This window comes from Pelophylax lessonae, assembly GCF_965119305.1.
Source record: "Pelophylax lessonae genome assembly, chromosome: 5".
Lineage (NCBI taxonomy): Eukaryota > Metazoa > Chordata > Amphibia > Anura > Ranidae > Pelophylax > Pelophylax lessonae.
Genome location: NC_138772.1, coordinates 449,816,759 through 449,839,885, shown reverse-complemented (window position 1 = coordinate 449,839,885; position 23,127 = coordinate 449,816,759). Strand labels below are relative to the sequence as shown.

At 41.7% G+C, this 23,127-nt stretch overlaps 1 protein-coding gene across 4 annotated transcripts in view; it reads left to right on the top strand.

Moving 5' to 3' along the window:
- The window catches only part of STAU2 (staufen double-stranded RNA binding protein 2), a 559,013-nt gene that overhangs the window by 352,778 nt on the left and 183,108 nt on the right, over positions 1 to 23,127 (top strand). For all 4 annotated transcript variants that reach the window (XM_082259761.1, XM_082259759.1, XM_082259760.1 and 1 more), the window contains one exon: positions 14,597 to 14,904. In XM_082259761.1, coding sequence (XP_082115887.1) covers positions 14,597 to 14,904 — 308 coding nt within the window. The remainder of the gene's footprint in view (positions 1 to 14,596; positions 14,905 to 23,127) is intronic.

Below are 23,127 nucleotides of genomic sequence, written 5' to 3'. Positions count from 1 at the left end.
GACCGCCTAAAGGGGAACCCTTTGGCCCAGGAGGCCACCAAAGCTTGAATGGTCTTAATGTCATACGACATATGAGACCCACTGCATCTGGTAAGTGATCCAATTCTTTCATTCACTTGGGAGAAGGAATCGACACCATAGCCAATCAAGTCACAGCATTTGCACCTTCCAATTGTGAAGAATCACTCTCACTAAGGACATTATTTTGAGCACAAAGTCACTACTCAATACTGGACTGTTCTATCATTGTATTGTAATACAATAACGTATACTGCAGATTGCAATTATTTATTGTTTGATATTTATATTTGAATTTTATGTCACAGCCACTCATGCACAAAGGGATATCATTTGAGCACAAAATCACCTTTTCACTTTTTATTGTTTTTTACTGTGGGTTTCATATTTTATCAAGTCATTTATGCATTTGGTTTAATCAATATTGGGAATCTCCATATATATAATTTATCCAACTTTTAGCTAGCAAGCGCTGTATTCTGCCTTTTTTTCAAAAAGACCATTCTTTTACACTACATCTTTTATTGTACAGCAGCTGCTTTTACCTCTATTTATTAGATTCCTCTAATTATTTATTTATATATCCACCTGGAACCCCATCTTTGGCACGTGGTATATACTTCGTATATTTTTTCACACAATTATTAGATGTGTTTTTTTTTCAGCTAACACAGTATACAGGGGAATATGAAGCAACATTTTTATTATTTTATTAAGCGCCAACAGTTTATGCAGCATTTTACAATGTGGAGGGGGAGGGGGGGAGCAGTACAATTACAATACAGTTCAATACAGAAGGAATAGGAGGGCCCTGCTGATGGAGCTTACAATCTAAAGGGAGGGGGAGGTGGTACAAAAAGTAATAGCTGCGGGGGATGATCTGATGGAGGTGACTTAGGTGGGAAAGGCTTCCCTGAATAAGTGGATTTTCAGGGATCGCCTAAAGGCGGACAGGGTAGGGGCTGACCGGACATACTGGGGCAGGGAGTTTGAGGATGGGAGAGGCTCTGGAGAAGTCCTGGAGGCGAGCATGGGAGTAGGTAACAAGGGAGTTGGAGAGCAGGAGGTCTTGGGAGGAGCAGAGAGGACGATTTAGGCGATATCTGCAGATGAGGTTTGTGATGTAGCTGGGGGTGGGTGAAGTTGTGTATGGCCTTGTAAGTTGTGATTAGTATATTTTATTTTATACGTTGGGGTAGGGGAAGCCAGTGAAGGGATTGGCAGTAAAGGGAAGGAGCAGCAGTCACGGATCGGTTAGTATGGTGTATTAGTCTAGCAGCAGCATTCATAATAGACTGAAGGGGGGATAGCCTATGTAACTTTAGGCCAGTGAGGAGGGAGTTGCAGTAGTTATAAGGTGGGAAATAACCAAGGAGTGAATACATTGTTTTGTGGTGGCTCTAGTCAGGAAGGGGCAAACTCTGGAAATGTTGCAGAGGTTAAGACGGTAAGATGTAGCCAGTGATTGAACATACACATGCATACACACAGGCTGAATTGAATAGACCTGTTCTGCGTCTTCAGTCAACCTTACCAACTATGTAACATGGAATTCTAACACACAACAGCTAAGCAAAGATTGAAATTGACCTGCCTATATGAAGACCATAAAGAAAAGCATTTGTGATAGCTCTTCAGTTAAGCTTCCTGTTACATAAAGCCATAGAACTGATAGATTATCCCGATTCCCCCCCATTGTGGAACTTTACCTTTCGAGGTCTTCTGACCTTGACAATTTTTTGACCTGTATTGCATAAGTGACCCTATGAAAGGTTAATCTATATTCAAAGTAGTATTGGAAGAACATGCAATGAGTCTGCTTCAGATAAGACCTCAACCATGTATAGTAATTCGTTTAAACTATACCCAGATGTATACAGATTTACAACAGTGATTTCATTATTTTTCAATGACAGTTATTTTTTTTGCATGGTACATAGCCAGCTTCTGTTTTTGTACTCTGAAAACGACACATCGTGAAGTCTCTACGGACAACAATTTTTGGCATTTATGAATTTGATGAAGAATATATTCCCCAGTGGTACAGCATCATACAACAAGACTAGAGCAGGGGGTGCTTTAAAGTCATCTTTTAAAAATCTGTTTAAAAGTAGCCTGTGATTAAAGGTTATATGAGGCTGTTGTTGCTTCCTGGTTTTGAAAATGTTAGTCCCCTGGCTGCCTTTAGTTTGAGCACTTTCAGAATCATTGGATTGGAACAATTTTGCAGCACATGAATTCAGGCAGACTATAGCGGCATGGAAGCAAGATGCCAGGTAACTAGAATTTGTAACAAGGAACTCAGCAATGACAGTCCTGTTTCTCTTTCAATACAAACTTCCAATAAAATGTATCGAAACCAAATAACAAAAATGCCTTTATATTGCAGCCTATCAGTCCTTGAGTGTAGTGGCTGCATTTGATTTATTTCAGTTTTTCCCCCTTTATTTTCATCTGATGATCCTCCCAGTAACACTTCCCGTTCTAGGATGACAACGCTCACTCGGTGTACGGATTCCATAAAGAATCGGCATTGTCAACCTAAAACAGGAAGTGTTAGGGCTACAGAACACACACCTCCTCTCCTACTTTTCCTAACATGGGGCTGTTCTGTGGTTCAGAGGTAACCTTTTTGAAGTTAATCAGAGCTGATAAGACTGCTTGAGATAACACTGCAAAGGACATGGGACAGCACTGGATTTCTGGCAGAATCAGCCAGGTATTTTTGCACTTATTCAACAAATAGAACAAGACACGTACAGGGGTATATTTAACAGGACAAAATGGGGAAAATAACAGAAGTTTGTTGTTGAGGTTTTATAACAATTATGCTACATGCACACAGGCTTATTAAAATATACCCATTTACACATTCAGCCAGGCTGGCAGTAAAGTCAAGTAAAAAATGCTCGGCCCAGTGCATATTTATGCACTTTAATGTTTGTACGTAATTTATTTTATTGGCTAGATCAGGGATTCCCAAACTGCGGCCCTGCAGCTGTTGCAGAACTACACGTCCCAGGAGGCATTGTAAAACTCTGACATTTACAGACATGACTAGGCATGATGGGAATTGTAGTTCCTGAACAACTGGAGGGCCATAGTTTGGGAATCCCTGGGCTAGATCATTAATGTGTTCTATCCATTAGGCTGAAATTACACACATATATGTGCGTTTATGCGTAAATTACACCAGTACACTTCTCTCTGAACACAAGTTTGGGGCATTTTTTATGTTTTTTTTTTTTTTTCACCTATCACGTGTGGTTTAAATGTCATTTACATAAATGCGGACACGGCTGACTTATGCGTTCCCTTCTGCGAGCGAGCACGAGGGGATGGGTGCTTTAATAATGTTTTTTTTTTTTTTACACTTTCCCTTTACATTTTTTTTTGGATCACTTTTATTCCTTTTACAAGAATTGTAAACATCCCTTGTAAAAGGAACAAGGCATGACAGGTCCTCTTTATGGAGAGATGTGGGGTCTATAAGACCCCACATCTCCTCTAGGCTGAGACTAAAAAAAAAACAAAAAACGATTTCAGGCTTTTCAGCCAAACACACGGCAGTGTTTACAACTGCCCGGGGCCGGGTTTTAAGTCATAATGTCGCGCCTGGCCTCCGAGAGTCATAGAGATGACTGGGGCCCCCTCCTGCCGCCTGTAAAAACAATCAAGCAGCTGAACTGCCAATATAGTCACCAGCAGAAAAAAAAAAGATATCTGAATGATGCCTTGTAGCTGCAGGCATCATTCAGATATCTCCACTGAAAGCCCAGGACCTCATATGTTCTGCGGTATGGAAGGGGTTAAACTGACTAACATGTAAAGATTTTCCTCTGATCAAGAGAATTTATTAACCATCCCACTGCCAGCTATTGTACTCTCACAGCCAGCACTCATGTCTGTCAGAATACCGGAACAGTGATTGCATCTGCCTGCGGTTGCTGTTCGGTCAACTTTTCTTTCCACCCGGTTCTTCGATTTCTCAATTAAAGTATGTTGAGTCGGATGATGTCAGCAGAGCCACTCACAGCTTGAGTTTCAAACATTAACAGTAATCGACCAAAATTTGAGCTGTGTATACCCAGCTTTAGCTACCTCCTGTGATTTTGACCTACTAAGGTACCATAGAACCAGCGATGTGTTTCCCAGCTGACATGATACAACCCTTGATCTACTTGTAGCACGTGAAAGCAGTTGTTTATGTAGGACCAGGTTACTTACTGTCTTTATAGTAACCATATTAGTAATGAATGGCCAGTAGATTGTTTTTTAAAGATCAATTTCGTCTGTTGGTACAGATTGTTTGATGTTAACATGTATACAGCTGGAAACTGAAAGAAATTATTTTTACACTCAGGCTGTCCCTTAGCATATTCACACTTGAGTGTATCATACGTATTACATTTTGAGGAGTTTTTTTTTTTTGTTTATTTTTTGCATGTAAAGTACTACTCAGGAGCTTTTTTTAGGACAGGATCGTGCATTTTTGGCCCATAGACTTTTATTTTGGAAGCTTTTAAAAATATGCTTAACACTTTTTTGTGGATTTTTTCCCACATGTTGTTATTGAAGTCAGAGGTCAAAAAATGCCCAGTTCTAGTTCCAAAGTAGCTTATGTACCTTTTTGAGCTTTGACATTGAGTTACAGAAACCAAAATGCTCAAATATGAACAGTTGAAAAGCATGAGTTTTGGCTTGTTGAGCAATTTGGAGCTTCAAATTGTAAAATGCTCAGGTGTGAATGGGAACTAATGTCCAGCCTCAGGTTTTGGTCAAAGAGCCCAACATCGGTTAAGCCTGAAGTTAAAACAGGAAGTTTGGGGTTTGCACTATTGGAAATGTATTTGTTCCAGATGAATGAATTAATCCTATTTCTGTAATAGCACACTGACAACAGCAGAGAATGTTTGTGCCGGGTGGCTAAGATGTGCTGTTTACTTATGCAAACCTGTGATTAAAGCATTGTTCCAAAGTGTTTGCCATTTAATCCCATTTACACCACACTTGTGTGCAGCATGTTAAATTGTCATAGTGTAGAGAAAGTGCTGATTGCAGCAACCTTTTATTTACATTCATTATGGCAAATGTAGTCCATGAATGTGTGTTTAATCAGGTAATACAGGACTCTGGAATAAAATTACAGATAATAAGGACTATATATATATATATATATATATATATATATATATATATATATATTAATAAAGTTTTTCAGTGACTGCATATTTTCAAGTATTGGAACAAAGTTAAATATAACTCATTAATCATATAATTTTATAGGTGCCAACAAAATAGAGCACATAGTAAATGCTTAAAAGATACTTTATTACAAAATGTATCAGTCATTAAAAATATTGTAGAATTAAAGAGGTTGTAAACCTCCCCCCCCCCCCCCAAAAAAAAAGCTTGAAAGACAAAGGCATAATGAGCTCATTATGAAATACTTTCATTATATCGATGCCCCTGCAGCGCCGCCCGCTCACTGCTGACCCGGCGTCCATCTATACCCGGTCTTCCTTCCGGGTTCGCTTCCTCTGGCCATCTAAGTGGCCGGAGGCGCGATGAGGTCACTCCCGTGCAGGGAGCTGCCATTAACGGCACAGGGCTCTTAAGGAACGGCACAGTCGGCCGTTCCTTCAGAGCGCATGCACCAGTGATGTCACTGGCTGCATGCAAAGTAAATACCTCCTAAACTGTGCAAGTTTAGGAGATATTTAATGTGCCATAGGCTTACCTATAGGTACAAGTTACAGGGGAAGCTTTACTTCCTCTTTAAACAATTTTAGGGTGTATACATCTTGTACATACAGTAGGTCTGTGACATATCCTATACAATAGGATAAGCTAATGTCATTGAAATTTGCAGTGACAAAATATAATTTATGGATTTGTAACAAGTAGTCTCTTCTATGCGTTTCGTTATGAGCTTCTTCGGTAAGAAATACTACATTATAAGCATGTGTCACACCAACTCAAGGAGAATGCATGGTGTCAAAGATCACAAAGTTGAGACAGCTGCAGCCATTGCCCAGATAGGGGGATATGTGGATTGTAGGAGTGGCAGACAAGGAACAACTACCCCCTATTTAAAATTAATTACCTGAGAAAAGGGACACAAAGCGGAGTACACAGAGGGTGCTTACCCCTGGTGAATTTTGTGCTACACTGACTGGGAGGAGGGGATTTTAATTGCTCTACATTATTATTAATATACAGGATTTATATAGCGCCAACAGTTTGCGCAGCGCTTTACAACATGAGGGCAGACAGTATAGTTACAATACAATTCAATGTTTTAAAGCTTACAGTCTAGGAGGGAGGGTCAAATGATACAAAAGGTAATAGCTGTGGAGGAGGAGGTGATGGAGAAAATTAAAGTACAGTTGTTAAGTGAATGTAGAATAGGCTTCTCTGAAGAGATGGTTTTTCAGGGATTGAAATTGTTTGACAGGATATCTTATTAAACGTATTATTTTTCTGATGTTTGTTTTATATGTATAGTTTTTAGTTCTGAATGCCGTCCATGCTTGCTGTTAGTAATGCTGCACTATGATTGTAAATGACTGTTCTACAAGAACAAAGGTAAGGGGAATGCAGTATTGCCCAACCAAACAGAGAAAAAGATAAATATTTGAATGCATGAAAAACAGTCTCCCATACATGCTTTCTTAACGTTATAATCATGCTAAATCTTTGTACAAAATATATTTTAAAAAAATCCTTTAGGCCACATTATACTTTGGCAAGCCATACAAACTTAAACTTGTTCACCACGCTAAGCAGCATGAATGAAGAAATCTTCAATGACTGATATTGTGTTCAGGCAGCCACAGCACCCCACCCCCCACCAGTAGCTGCCTGAATACCCAAAAAGTGACAGCATCTGGTAGGATGCAGTCGCTGTTCAGCCAATAATTTTCTACCTAGGTCAGGTATCTGCCAAAATTTGAACCATGTATATATACACTATATTGTCAAACGTATTGGGACACCTGCCTTTACGCGCACATGAACTTTAATGGTATCCCAGTCTTGGTACGTAGGGTTCAATATTGAGATGACCCACCCTTTGCAGCTATAACAGCTTCAACTCTTCTGGGAAGGCTGTCCACAAGGTTTAGGAGTGTGTCTATGGCAGTGGTTCTCAACTCCAGTCCTCAGGGCACACTAACAGGCCAGGTTTGTAAGAAAACTTAAATACATCACAGGTGATATCATTTGCTGCTCAGTGATTGCAGTATTCTAGTCTGCATCTCCCCAAGCTAATACTTAAAATCTGGCCTGTTAGTGTGCCCTGAGGACCGGAGTTGAGAAACACTGGTCTATGGGAATGTTTGACCATTTTTCCAGAAGCGCAAATGTGAGGTCAGGCACTGATGTGGATGAGAAGGCCTGGCTCGCAGTCTTCACTCTAAATTCATCCCAAAGGTGTTCTATCGGGTTGAGGTGAGGACTCTGTGCAGGCCAGTCAAGTTCCTTCACCGCAAACTCGCTCATCCATGTCTTTATGAATCCTGCTTTGTGCACTGGTCCAAATCATTTGGTGGAGGGGGGATTATGGTGTGGAGTTGCTTTTCAGGGGTTGGGCTTGGCCCCTTAGTTCCAGTAAAGGGAACTCTTAAGGTGTCAGCATACCAACACGTTTTTGACAAATTCATGCTCCTAAATTTGTGTGTACAGTTTGGGGATGGCCCCTTCCTGTTCCAACATGACTGCGCACCAGTGCACAAAACAAGGTCCATAATGACATGGATGAGCGAGTTTGGGGTGTAGGAACTTGACTGGCCTGCACAGAGTCCTGACCTCAACCCGATAGAACACCTTTGGGATGAATTAGAGAGGAGACTGCGAGCCAGGCCTTCTGTCAGAACACAACAGCTTAGCGGGGGAGATTGCTTGTAGTAGCGTTGGGTGGTTAGTACAGCGGCTTCGACCAGAGCTGACAGTTTTTTTCGTTCAATCCAAAAACTATTAGGCCCCTTTCACACGGGTTTTCCATTTAGGTCCGCCTGTCCGTTTTCCAGGCGGACCTGATCAGACGCTCCATGCGCCCTATGGAGCAGTCATATCCGCTGACACCTGCTGCTATCCGATCCGATCCTGTTCGTGAAATCTAGACGTATGGTAATCCTATTTCCCATCCGTCTGGAGGATCAGATGCAAACAGATGAAAATGGACAGGCGGTCTGTTTTAATCCGATCTCCCATAGAGGAGAGCGAGGCTCTGACAGGTCCGTCTCAGCACAGTGAGCGGCGGATCGATCCCCTCTGAGCAAAACGGAGTCTGCCATGTGGAAAGCCTGTGTGAAAGGACCCTTAGGGTGTATCAGGCTTAAAGGTAGTGCTGTTAGTGCTGGAGTTCAGCTTTAATAATTTGTGTCATTTCTATATCAAAGAACAAAAGCTATCTGTCCTTTATTCTAAACGTTGTTTTCCCAGTCCCCTTTCACAGTAGTTCATCAGGAAAATGTTAGAAGCAAGCTCTAAAATTAGAGACCAGCCTTCCCTGCATGGTAGTGTTCTGCCTTTGATATGCCATGTAGATTTCCAGATTATCCTTTGCAGAGCTGTTGAACGTATTCATGTGCATGGCGGGGTGCATCATGGATTGCATAATGAACACCAAATTGTGTTGACACCCTTTGAATCAGTTCCTCCTCCCAGGGTGAAGATGTGTATTGTACCTGCAGGGAGAGATTGCTTTTTTTTTGTTCTCTCTTTGATAGACTTCCCAATGTTTTATCAGCTGAATATCTGCACACTGATCACTGCATGTTTGTTAAGGTGTTTCCTAGCATCTGACTTCTGTGAAATAAGCTTTGGCTGACACTTTTGTAAAATATGTCTCTTACAGATAAATGATGTGGGTTTATAAAATATCTATGATATCTATATATAAAATATAAAGTATGTAAGGCTTAGTTTACAGAAGCACGCAGTGTTTTCTTTCTCATACTTCTTTTTACAGATATTTAAATTTTTAAAGATAAATAATTACTGCATGGATCAGCCAAACTTATTACATTTAGAGTAGTATTAAACTAAAAAAAATAATAAAAAAAATTGCTGATAGCTAGGGTTTTTGATGACAGAAGAAAACAATGAGGTCTCTTCTGTCATAAATACTTCCCTCTGCCTATCGGCTGTTATGCACACCGAGCAGCGTATGCAAGGTTTTTCAGATGGCTTTGCTAAAGTTTAATACTGCTGGAACAGGTAAAAAAAAGTCTTTATTTTACAGGAGCTTTAAGATATTAATTTATATTTCAGTGAAAAGCAAAAATGAACTAACAGGCGTTTTTATGTGTTTCCATTGATTTAACTAGAAAAGCAAGTCAATGAAAAGTAGTTGTAAAGGCAGTAGGTTTTTTTTTTTTTTTTGCCTTAATGCATTCTCTTTATTAAAGTGTTTGTAAAGGTTCAAATTTTAAAACAAACAAAAATAAAATAACAAACATGTCATACTTTCCTGCTATGTGCAATGGTTTTGCACAGAGCAGCCCCGATCCTCCTCTTCTCGAGTCCTCCACCGGCGCTGCTGGCCCTTCCCCCTGCTATGTGCCCCCATAGCAAGCAGCTTGCTCCAGGGGCAGAGATCTGGAAGAGCTTCTGCTCTCATGCACATCACCGGATCGTAGTTGGGCTAAGGTGAGTATAAGGAGGACTGTGGGGCGGGGGGGGGGGAGCTGCACCCCGAAGGTTTTTTACCTTCATGCATAGAATGCTTGAAAGTAAAAAAACATTCAGCCTTTAGAAATACTTTAAGGTAAAAGCTTTCTGTGATCAGAAGGACCTAAATACATCCCTGTGCCCGGTCTTGATCCAGCACTGCTTTCCCCACTGGACATGGAGGCATGTCAATCAAATCCAGTGAGGAAGAGGGGGGGGTGGACCGGGCTGAGCCACGGTGTGTGTGTCAGTAGACACAAATAGCCCGACTTATATGGAGCCTGCAAACATAGCAAGCCGTTTGCTATGGGGACATGCGTAAAGAATGAGGAGCCAGAAGCGCCAGCGGAGGACGCCAAAAGAGGAGGTTCGGGGGTTGCTCTGTGCAAAACCATTACACAGAGCAGGTAGGTATAACATGTTTATTATTTTCAAAAATAAGCAATCAAAGCTTTAAAATACCTTTAAGTGTGAACCCATCTTTGAGGGATCCTGTCAGGAAGGAAATGTGGGATCTGTCATTTCTGATTTGGTCAGTGCACACTTTGGGTTTTCTTCCCTATCTTTATTTTGCTATGCAGTAACTTGCAGGTGTGGACCAAGCAATGTAGCTAATGAGGGGTTAGGACTCCTAAAATGCACATACTTGCAGGTCATTGACTGAAAAATGAGTATAGGTAGGTGGTCGTTCGGGATTTTGCACCATTAAAAACAAGTCAGCAGTGACAGCTCTCCTTTTCTGACAAGTTCAATTTAAAGTGATTGTAAAGTCTCAGTTTAAAAAAATAAATAAATAAACATGTTCTACTTATTTCCTCTATGCAGTTGGTTTTGCAGAGTGGCCCCGATCCTCCTCTTCTCGGTTCCCTCTTCTGTGCTCCTGTCCTCTCCCTCCTGTTGAGGGCCACCACAGCAAACAGCTTGCTATGGAGGCACCTGAGCCAAGTCACCGCTCCCGGTGTCCATTCAGACATGGATCCATGATCCGGCCTGCCCCCTCTCTCTCCTGAATGGCTGACTGACTTCGATTGACAGCAGTAATTAGACAATTAGGAGGGGAGTCCCGGGCAGCTGAGAAACTCCTGCAACTTTGCTGAAAAAAGATGGGCTCAGGTAGGTATTAGGGGGGCTGCTGCACACAGAAGGTTTTTTTCATCTTAATGCATAGAATGCATTAAGATAATAAAAAAAAAATCCTTCTGCCTTTACAATCCCTTTAAGTTTTCTATTCTTACACTGCAGCTCTAGTGCTCCTGGTTTAATTCCTTTCAGTTTTACAGACTACAAGCAGTTTTCTATGTTCCCTCACTCATTTGTGGATTTCTTGGTTTGGATGAATTTCCTGTTACAACGACACGGTTGGGATCTCAACGTGTTGCTTTATTTGCGCTAACATTTTCAGGACAAGCTTTCAATGTGTTCCCTTCTTCACAATCCAAACCATACTCCTTGAACCTTGGAAGAAGGGGTATATCCCCAAAGCTTGCCCTTAAAATTTAACTGTTGGTGCAGATAAACAAAGTCTCACAGACGGTACTTAACTGTGTTGTTGCAAGTGCACTAATACAGCTACAATCACCCTTACAACCCACTTTGTAATCATTTAATTGGCTTCCATCCAAAACTGGTTCATCTGTACCTGTCCAAATGTGGTAGGAACATAAGGTTGTTAGTTACTTCTAAGCAGGGACTGTAGTAAATGGTTCAGCGAACACATCGTGGAATTTGTTCTATTAAAGTTATGTAAATGGACTGTGTGACTGTTTGGAATAGGCATGTGTGACTGTTTGGAAACAGAGGTATCACAGCAGGAATCCGAGGCTTAAAAATTTGAAAGACATTCGTTAATTCAACTCATCAGCCAATACCAAAGACTTGTTTCTGTTTTGGGTAGACAAACCTTTTTATAGTATTCTGTTTATGTAATTTCTTTCCTTTCCTATTAGATTTCTAACTGTGAGTGGTACACTTGGCTGTCCAAACTGACTGAAGCTGCCCATGATCAGCCAGCAGGACAAGTCCCAGTATCCTTGGGTAGCCTGCACTGGTGGTCCCATATGCTTCCATTCAAAATGTAACTAAGCATACAAAGTAAATGGCATGCCTTTATTTGGAACATGACTTTATAGCGGGCAGCAATGTTAAAATTACTTAAAACAACTCTTGAAAATGGAATTTCACTTTTGTAAACAAAGCATGTTTTAAATTACCCGTGTCATAGTCAAATGATATTGCCCAACAATGCAGTCCACAGGATATACTTTTTTGTGTTTTGATTTTTTTTTTTTAAATGTGTCTGAATCTTATCCAAGCCCATATCCTAGACATCATTTTGATGGTTGGGCGGATCACACAAAACCACGGAAAGTGCTGGAAGGCCAATGCCTAATGTTTGTTTTTCGTCATTAATACATCAAACAGACACACATCTGCTCCCTGGTATTGGCTTTATTAAACACTTTGCAGTGTGTACAATCAATCACAGTTGTTCACATGGAGGCCTTTCATTGAGAACCATCACATACTGTTTCCCTTTTCAGCAATAGTTTACCATGCTTTTGTCCGTTATCTAAGTCTGTACCAACCTTAATTAAAATTTACAGAGGATTCCATTTCAAACTGGTACTTAGTCACCTCTAGCGCTTTAACCCATAATAGCAACATCCTTTTTGGACAAAATCTTCCAAACCTCCTTTAAAACTTTTTATTGTAATTGCACCTTTGTAATCTGCTGCATCGGCTCTTTCAAAAACACTACACTTTTTTTTGCCAAATGTGTGGTCTCAGTCATAGTTAAAGATGTGCACCGTTTAACTTTTCGTCAGCAGCTAAGCCATTCTTTCCATCTCTTAACTACTCCTCTTGGTCACTTACATCTGAAGAAGTGTCTTTAAGGTGGCTTTGCCTTGTAAAATGATCTTAGTGAATTATGATGGTGGAGCCCAATGAGGAAATAATAGGATCTCTTGGGGAAAGAGTTAAGCTGGGTATAAATAGTTTGAAGCAGGAACCAGCTGAGATTTGAACTATGTTTGGGCAGGCTGAATGTACCCAAGTTGATAGATTATTCAAATTGGGTACAACCAGCCATTCAAATTTTACATGTGATTATTGCTAGTGGCTGTTCCCCTGCCGGGAGAACATAATAGCTTGGCTGGAAAGTTTCCCCTTTCAGCACTGACTGTGTTGATGGGGGAATTGAGCAAATCTCTTTCCTGCAACCCGGTCTGACCTTCCAGCGGTTTCTGTAAAACACCAGTTATTTTAAAGCTGAACACCAAGCATAAAACTTGATGAAACACAGATAAATACTTATACATGAACGGACTTGCCTGCAAAAATGTTTGTGAATATGCTCAAAAACTCTTAGGCCCCTTTCACACTTGCGAACCATTCAGATCCGCCTGTCAGTTTTTCAGGTGGATCTGAACGGATGCCCCATGCATCTCTATGGAGCATCGGATGTCAATAGAGACATGTCCGCTGACATCCGATCCTGTCTGTCAAATCCGGACGGATAGAAACCCTATTTTCCATCCGTCCGTTCTCATCCGATTCCCCCATAGAGTAGAGCGGGGATCTGACACCTCCGTCTCCGCACACAGAGCGGAGACGGAGCTGTCATTCACCTGCTTGGTGGGGGGGTCGCCGGATCGATCCCCCGCTGGGCAGCACGGTTCCGTCGACGGAACAGAGCCATGTGAAAGGGGCCTTAAGATAGAGGTATCCCATCCTGACAGCATAGCTTGTGTATTGACCTCTACATTTAGGCTATGCAGCTTGGTCACCCAATTTAATTTTCTACTGTGGTTTTTACAATCGGAATTAAAAACTATGCTAATGAAAGCTCTTCAATTCATTGCTGCCCAAAATGTGGTCAAAAATATATCTCAGCACCTTTCAGGGTTGTGGTCAGTGCAGAGAAGAGATCCATATTTAGTGCTCCTGCTCCCGCCTTGTGGGATTCTGGTCGAAGGTCTTCGGACTTTTGTTCACACTTTTCCACATACCTTATTCGTAAGGATGCAAAGTCGGTGCTTCTTAATTGCCCAGTCCCAGGTCTTCTTCATTGCCATCAAACGTGCTATAGCCAGGGCCTGGAAAAAAACTGTGTTCAATTCGGAGAGGTGAAGATCATCCTTACAACCTTACTAGTCAAAGAAAGATGACCAGCATCCTTCATGACTCCCACACTAAGTTTTTCAAGGTGTGGGCCCCATGGTGGTCTTATGCTCTTCCTACTCTGCACCTCACCAGTCTGGGTATCCTCACTGGTTCTCTGGTATCTGGGAACTTCCCATTGCAATTTTTCATGTGCCTTATTGCTTTTACCCTCTGCATGGGAATTCCATTCTGGTGTTCTTTCTGATTTTTACCAATAAAAATGATTGTACCAGAAAAATATATCTCAGCACTTACAGTATCTCACTACCACCTGTACAATTAGAAATTACTAATTATATATAGCGAAGATTCATACCATCAGTAGTACATGTCGGACTTCGGGAGATGTAGTTTTAGTTGAAGTATTTGACTTTAGAACAGTAAAAGTACTAAGAGCTGCTTTTAAATAGTGGATGCAGACTTTTGTGGCCAAAAGCAACCTGAAAGACAGGTCCTTGGGTAAGTGACTCAAAGTATTGAAATCAAGAGGTTAGTATGATAGGAAGTGAGCAGTGCCAGCCTACATATTAAAGTATAGTACAGGATTCTTTCAACGAAAATTCATGGGCTAGATATTTTCATAAGCTCAACTAGGTTAAAAACTAAAAACTAGGTTTTATTCCACTATGTAGTTTCTGTGGGTTTACCAGTTTTTTTTTTTTTGCAGAGATTGCAATTGTATTATTGTTATGAAATGGTTTCTGTTGTCGTAGAACTTACAGCTGTTTTTTTTCTTTAGCTCCCAAGGGAATACTGCATCTCTCCCCTGATGTCTATCAAGAAATGGAAGCCAGCCGCAGTAAAACGGTGCCTGCTCCTGCTGTCAACTATCTGTCATCCAAAGAGTTGAGCCAACCATCCAGCTCATATTTTAGCACTCCAGTAGGCCAAAGTTGCACTGCGGCAATTGCCAGGGAGCTCCTGACAAATGGCAGCTCCCCTACTGCAGAGGCTATTGGATTTGCAGGGAACAACAAGACTTGCACCACGTCCTCTGTGCAGCCTTCTAAACAGTTGGAATATCTGGCGGGCATTCAGGGCATGCAGGTGAGGAAATCTATTTTTATATTTGAATGAATAGAAGCCAATCTATGTAAATCTTGTGATTTGTTTCTATGTCATTTCAACTAACATAGTTTTTGGAATTAAGGTTACAGCCAGACTGCTTACTTTACAAGACTGTTTTCTGAATTACCCATAAAAGAAACCTTTTAATGATTGTTCTAAGTTACTCACTGGACTCCAGCAGTTGGATTTCCTGATGCACCTCCTTTCTCTTCTCCCTTAATCATAAAATGTCACACCTCTGTTTATGTCCTATAATGTAAAATATATAACAAATCCATTTGGAAAATTGAGTGCCTCCTCATAACAGTTGCTGTTGATGGACATGTGCACAGGTGTACCTGGTGTTTGATTCAACCATCTATCTTCAAAGTTAAAATATACATTTTAAGGGTCAATTCATTCATGCCAAACACTTGTATTTTTATTTTGTTTTATTAATGTGAACTGTTTGCTAACCCTAAATTAAATGTTCAGTTTACTAAAGGCTTTATTGCACAGATCAGCTAAATTTACTATGTAGGTAATGTATTATTGGTATTTGTGGTTGAGTTTAAAGGCCAATTGACAAAGATACCATGCTGGGTATCCGGGCTAAAAATACTGCCAGGTCAGCATGGCATTACCTCTAAGTTTCTGCTTCCTCCTCTAAGCATACCTACTCTAAACTATTGCTCTTTCCAAGTACAGAAAGCATAGCATAGTTTAAAAAAGAATTAACTCTCCACTTCTATATGTCCGTCCTAGGAACAGAAGCAACATCTGATTTTCTTATCTTTATTTCTCTTTCTTTCATCGACGGACTAAGTGCTTAATAAATCATAAGTAGTGGTTTATATTGCCTCCTCCAGGAGTAGAACTAGGCAGAACAAAGAGCAGCTGGCTATGGCCATGGGTTGTCTTCAGCTGGTATAGAAACCCCCTCTCTGCTCTAGGTAATCAGTTTTAATCTGTCTAGTCAGGAGTAAGGACCTAGGCCTCCGGCTGGGATCTCTGGTCCTAGCAATTCTCTCCTTCCTTACATCTTTTTTGTTTTCTCTTGGAAGATCTACAATCAACTGCCGGGCTGGGCGACAGGCTGGATAATCTAGATCCAGTGGTCCCCCCAGCCCAGCCAGCAAGCGCGTGCAGACCGCAGCTATGCGCTAGGTCGGCCGCAACATAACCTCATGGACAGAGGTTGGCCCGCGAGTTAAACATCTCGCAGGGTTGCATACAACCAGACTTGGGTCTGAGTCGCAGCGGTCCCTTGGCCGACAGCTCCCCTACTTCGGTGGTGAGGAGTTCTGTCTGGAGCGTTACCCTCACCATGGAAGGGTAAGTACAGTCCCCCCCCCCCCTCTCCCCTTTTGGTGGTTTTCTTTGAGGTGGATGCGGGTAACCTCCACGGACAGTCGGACCTGCCTGTAGGTTCCCTCCTCCCACCCTTAAATCCCTCACTGAGCTGGGCTACCCTCACTCCCATTCCCCTCTGTCTGGACCTAGAGTCTGTTGGGGGTCCCAGGGCAGAGAATGCAGCAGAGACCCCTGGGGTATCCCCCACTATCCCCTCTCTGTAAGGGTCCTGGGATAGTGTGTGTCCCGCCCTGGTAATCTGAAGGGGTCCCAGGGTAGGAGACCCCTAGGTGCATGCCCTGTTGTTTGCAGTGTGGGTATAGTGCAGGGGGTCCCAGTGCAGAGACTGGTGCAGAGTGCACAGCAGAGTATTCCCTCAACCTGTCCTACCTTCAGAGGGGGGTCCTTTTGCAGAGGGTGCAGGAAATATCCTTGCAGCATGCTTCAGTGTTTGTAGCTGATGGTGGCCATTTTTCCTTAGTCTGGCTGGTCTCCAGTTGGCGGCCATGTTTGTGTAGTCAGATGATGTCACAGGGGCATTTTCCCTTAGTCTGGGAGATGCTTGAAACAACTGAAGCCTCGTGGGGATTCCGAAGCTCCTCCTCTCCTCTTCTCTTCCTCCTTATTTTCCATTTCCTGTGTCCAAGACATATGAACAGGGATAGCATCCATGATGATGCTGGGTTCGAACTCTCGGCGCTCCTCCGGTCGGTAGGGTGAGTCTTTGGGGGTCCCTGTTATCTATCAATCTGCTGATAGATATCCTGAGCCCTGAGGGGATCCCTTGGTGGTGCCAAAAGATCGTTTTTGTACTGCAAGGTCTTCCTTTCCTTATGGAGCTTAAGGGTCACATCTCCCCCACTGACCCCCCTCATGGAGGTGTCATGTCCCTCGGAATCACAGCTTCCCATGGTTGCACTGATGGCGGTCCTGCAGTCCTTAGTGTCCCCAGGTGGAAGTGGCCTGTGGGTAAAGGCCCAGGAGGCATCCACCACTTTCCCCTGCTCATGCTGTCTCATCTGATTCTGAGCCTGATGCCGCCGTGGACGCGACCCGTCCAGGTGGATTTTATATCACGCCCCTGATCCATATGATAGTGAGGATGATTCTTCCATGGTCGCAGCAGCCATTGAAAAAGCACTGGTAGACGCACTTATCACTGCAGTGCACGACTTTAAAAATGGAGGATGTAGCCACGGATTTGGCTGTGTCGTTTGGTATGCACAAGTTGCATCGTACTCCAAAGGTGTTTCCTTATCTGCCTTATTTTGGCAGGTTTTCCTGTAAGGAATGGGAACAACCAAAATTACCCTTTGTGGTCCCCAAACATTTTGCTGTACGTTACCCTTTTGAGGAGTCCCTTTTAAAAAAAAGTGGGCTAGTCCACCAGTGGTGGACCCTCCTGTTTCCAAGTTGAATAAAGCAATCATGGTCACAGTAGAGGAATCCCCGTTCTTTAAGGACACAGCTAACAAGAAAGAGGAGGCTGTGGCATGCAGCATGTTTATTATGGCTGGTTTGGCATTGCGCCCAGTCTTCTTTTGGAGAACCTAAGCTGAATAGAATAGCTTCTCTATATTTCTAGTTTATCTGAAAAGAATCACTAAATATTGTAGCTGATGTTGAGCCAGCAAGATTCGGACCAGGTGAAATGCCAACAAGTTTTTCAGCAGATCATGTCCAGGTGGGTTTGTTTGGTCATATATGTATTTACCACAAACAATAACCATGACAGTTTTTTCCTTTTTTATTAAAAAAAATAGCTCCATTGCAGTAGAACTGTCAGTAAAAATGCCAATATTAGAAGATGATATAGATTGGGCAGAATTTTTTTCATTGCCACCTACTGGCGAAGAAGGATATTGTTTTCTATTTTTCTTCCACCAGTTATGGGACCAAAACAGTTTGCTTGGAGCTTAAGGAAGGAAAAGTTAAATAACAAAGGTTTATCGGATAGGAAGATTCAGACTTTGTTATAAAGTAAAAAGCTATCTAACTTAGAATGTGAAAATTGTCAATAGACCTATACTAGAACAAATTGTCATTTCTAATATTTTGTATTTTCTACAGCGGGTTGGAAAATAAATTGAGTACCCTTAAGCTGGACATATGCATAGTAATTTGATAGAGCAAGCAAACTTTTAATTCCATTCTTTGTCAAAATTACAAAGCATATGAATTCATATAATGTTGGTTTCAATCGACTACATGGAATTAAAATCGAGGTTGCCCCAAACAAATGATATAGAAAAACCAGATTATTTTTGTTGAAATAGCTGTGGTTTTTCCCATTCCTATTTCATTTTAAATCGATCTTTCAATAAACCGTATTGAAGCCTATTTTCACCTTCACAATTGACCGAATTTAGGTGGCTGATTGAACTTGGTGGTAGATTGCTTAGTTTCTGGCGATTATGTGTAATAATATTTGTGATTCTTGATGGCTCGAATTTCGTTTAAATTGCTTCAGAATACCTCTTTCCTCACTTTTGCTAATAAGGTGGTTTTTAGTGTTCTTAGTGTTCATCATAAAAATGCAAGCAGTACCTGGATAGGTGGTTTCTGTCTTGGACTTTAATTGTGTGAGCTCTGACCCTTACTCCAGCCTTCTTTGAACCTTTAGAAGACTTTGATGTTGGTGTTCCCACATTTAAAGAGATATCTGGACAGTAGAGATCTCATCACAAATTTCACCTGCCATGTTTTTTAAATGATTGTGCAAGTCTCTTGTCTTGTGAATGGTTGCCTTGGGAATGGTCCTGTAATCTTCTGGGACCTGTGATGTGTTCCAGAAGACAGCAAGGGAAGGAGGGGGAGCTGACCTTCCGTCTTAGATCGCCGCATCGATCTAAGCCTAAAGTGGGAGCGGTTACCTGTCAAGGTACTCGCTACCCCCCCCCCCCAAATAAAAAGAATTGGAGAGGGGAAGGGTGCAGACAAGTGGAGCTAACCCTTTTGGGTGGTGAGCTGCAATTCACAAGAGGAAAAAGGGTCTTGGACTGGTTGAAATGAATGTAGAGGCAGGAGAATACAAACTGAAACTGAAAGGAAGAAAATCGGATGTCAGCGGATTGTATGCCGCTGACATCCGCAATGCCATTGACTTACATTATGTCCGCAAATCATCCACAAAAAAAATAGGATGATTTGCGGACATACGGAGCGCCCGTGTGAAAGGGCCCCTAAAGTCACAAGAAAAAAAAAAAAAAAGGGAATTTTAGAGGAGAGGAAGTAGGGTACCCAAGCAGAGAAGTCATCAAAGAAGTATGACAAAGAAATTAGAGAAAAATTGTTAACTACAGTAAGCTTTAATAGAGGAGAAGAGGCACTTTTGAAGGGCATTTGAGGGATAGAAGGACTCTGGGTTTGGGTGAGGTATTAATAAAGTATAAATAAACTATTTACTTCCCATATAACTTTCTCCTGTGTTAAAATATGTTCAGAGTATCTAATCTACTCCTGGACACACAAATTTTATTTTTTTTTGTAAAAATAAGTGTCCCAAATGCGCCTACATTCAGCTACAGATGAACATAAAGTGTGAATTATACCATTTAAAACTGTTACACATATTTATATGCATTTACAAATGTTTTTTGAGAGCTAGTTTACACGTTTCAGTATGCATTCCAGATGCTTATATATATATATATTTTTTTACACTGTACTACACTGATACTAATCTAATATCTCGTCCTACTACACTGATGTGTGTATGTGCATTCCGGTGCCTTTTTGATACATTTTACCTCATTCCAGTACAGTTCTGTGCAGGAAAAATGCAGCATATTCTACTTTTTTTCTGGAATCGGAAAGTACTGGAATTGCAAGCTCTGGTGGAAACTATGCTATTGAAAAATATGTAACCTACTTTCAAAGAGTTGTGGATGCAGAAAAAAAAAAAGCATTGGAACGCATGTGATGTGAACTAGCCCTAAATGTGTATAAACAAATGCATGTTACTGCTGGTGTGAATCAGGCTTAACAGAAAGAGTGTGCTATTCAGAGGAACCGTATCCTCTTTTATTTTTTGCAGTTGATTTTTTTTTCTTTGCAGTGCTTTTTAATGCAGTTGCCGGATATTGTTACGGCTTCACGCATGCACAGTGTTGCGATAATCCCCAGTAAACACTTTTAAAGTCAACTTGTGGTTTCCTCGGTAGATAATTGAGATTTCTTGTTCAACCGTTCTTTTTACTGCTTACAAATCGTTATTTTACAGCTACAAAGATAGAAACAGCCAAGTAGCCTTACCCTCGTGCTGCAAAAAAGGTGGTAGAATCTCTATGCCTGAGCATATGGTTCTTTAGAAATTGCCAGTGTTGCTGCATGTTGTACACAACTTTTCAAACTGGTAGGCGCTATGTTTGTCATGCAGTCTGTGTAAATTGAACAGTTGGTTTGTAGTGTTGTCATGATTTTTGTGCTTTCCTTGTTTACTTAAAAAAAAAAAAGAAGTGCATTTTCCTCAGTGTAGAATGTAATCACACTGAATGTGAACATGAAAGAGAAAAGGAGGCAAAAACACCTAGTGCATTTAAAAAGGTTATTTAAAATGCCAAAAACATACTCACACATAAAGAGCAAAAATCGCATGTAATGAGTCCACCACATGTGGAAATGAACATGTCCCTGTAATTGGACCGCTGACGCATTTCGGGAGTCACGCTCCCTTCCTCAGCGCTGGTCTTTCTTTCAGCAGACCCAAATATTTACTGGATTCACTTGCACAAGTCCCTCCCCTTTTCCCTGTGTGCAATGGGCGGGGCTAATTGGTATCTATGCCAACCAGCAGTATATATGGATGGATTCCAAATTATATTTCTACTGCCTTATAATGTATGGCATATGGTCTGATGCGAATTAAATATGAATTGAAAAATAATAGTAATAATGAATGAATATATGGAGAATCAAATCGCAATGTAATGGTTGACCCTGGGGGATCCAAGGCCCCACTTACCCAGCAGTGCATCTCACAATCTTAAAATGTCATCAGTGTCCCAACTCTGGGAGCCATCTCCACACTGTAGCGATCCTTTCTGGCTAGGGATTGTCCCCCCGATCCTCTAGGAAGCCCCCATATCTGCTGTCCCACGCCGTGCCATCTCTACTTCCGGGTCCCGGAACGCACGCCACTCGTTTTGTGCTCCGGAACCCGCCACACGTCATATCCGGGGGCAGAGTGATATCTAAACTCGGATAGTTCCGCCCCTCTCGACACTCAGCTCAGCCAAGTGCATCACAGCCTCAACTCAAGCTCCCTTCCGGAACCCGTGGGACAGGAGGCAAGCCGCCATTTCGGGGAGGGGAGATGGTCACCCACACATAGGAGTATGGCACAGACGGAGTGGCGGAACACGCCGGGCGGCAGATGAACCGAGGATATACTGAAACCACTGTATACGTCCAAACATACACTATATAAAAAAACGGATGTGATTAAAAAATTATTAAATAATTAAAATCAATTCAAATTATATGGGAATGGAACGTATAGATATGGGTAATGAGGATGCTATAAAGAAGATGTGTAGACATACACACATATATATATATACACTGTACACACATATGTATGCCAACAGAAAACAAAAGGGAAAAAAGGAGGAAAAGGGAGGGGGTGGCTTACCCGCCCCACTACACGTACCAGCTGGCCACACCCAGGCACAAAGGAAAAGAAGCTGTGTCGACACAACTATAGCCTTCTAGTCGGTCACACAACCTGCACTCAAATACAGAGTAGAAATTATATTGGTATTAAAAGTATCATACACATAGATATATAAAAGATTATATATCTCTAGTTATACTGGTCCAGTCTATTAGGCCTGCTAGAACCATGGTTGCAAATAGAACTACCATCCTGTAATCTGATTTTGTAATATCCCACATGAAAAAAAGTCAACCCAGAGGGCAGATAATCGAATATCTCGTCCTACTAATATGTTAAAACTCTCTAATGAACCTACCCCTACATAATGTATAGGTGCAGATATGGTCACTCACCTCTACCTCACTATACCCCCCACAAATACCCCCCCCAGTCCCTCCCACAAGAGCCAAAAAGACAGAAGGCCCAAGGTACTGTATTACCGCAAGGATATCCAATCCCTTGTTTAATCTCCTAGGAGCCAAAGAGCCAAGCTGATGAATCCAATACGTCTCTCTGCTGCACAGGTTCTGGAATCTGAGCCCAGCATCCATGTAGCCTGTAATGGACTTGATTCCGAAGGCTTTGAGACCCATGGATTTTTTATCATGTGCGTCTCGGTAGTGGTAGGAGAGGGAATGCTTGTCAAATCCTTTATGGATATTCTTTTTATGTTCACTAAATGGTGTTCTAAACATGCGTGAGGTGCAACCTACGTAAAGGAGACCGCAGGGACAGACCAGGCAATACACCACAAATTGTGTGGAGCATTTGATGAACTGTCTGATGGGATGGACCCGTCAATCCGTCCCTGCAGTCTCCTTTTTCCTATGCCACATATACTGGCATAGGCCACAGTTGGGAACCCCACATCTAAAGTTGCCCTTCTGGTCGAAAATAGTTATCCACATTGGTGCTAGATGTGTCTTGGTTTGACTCGGCTTGGTGCTATGAAGCTTTTGAGATCTTTGGGTCTACGATATATGACTTTTGGTTTATTTGAAATGGCCCCTGATAGCAGTGGGTCCTTCTCTAGGATACCCCAATATTTCTGTAGGATTTTCTTGATGGAAAACGCTTTCTGATTGTATTTAGTGCAAATTGCTAGTCCTCTCTCGCTCCACCGTCATATCTTTGTCTGTTCATCTTTGCGATCTTCCCATCTATGTATTCCTGCTTATACTTCTCATAGACTGCAATCTTCCCATCTATGTATT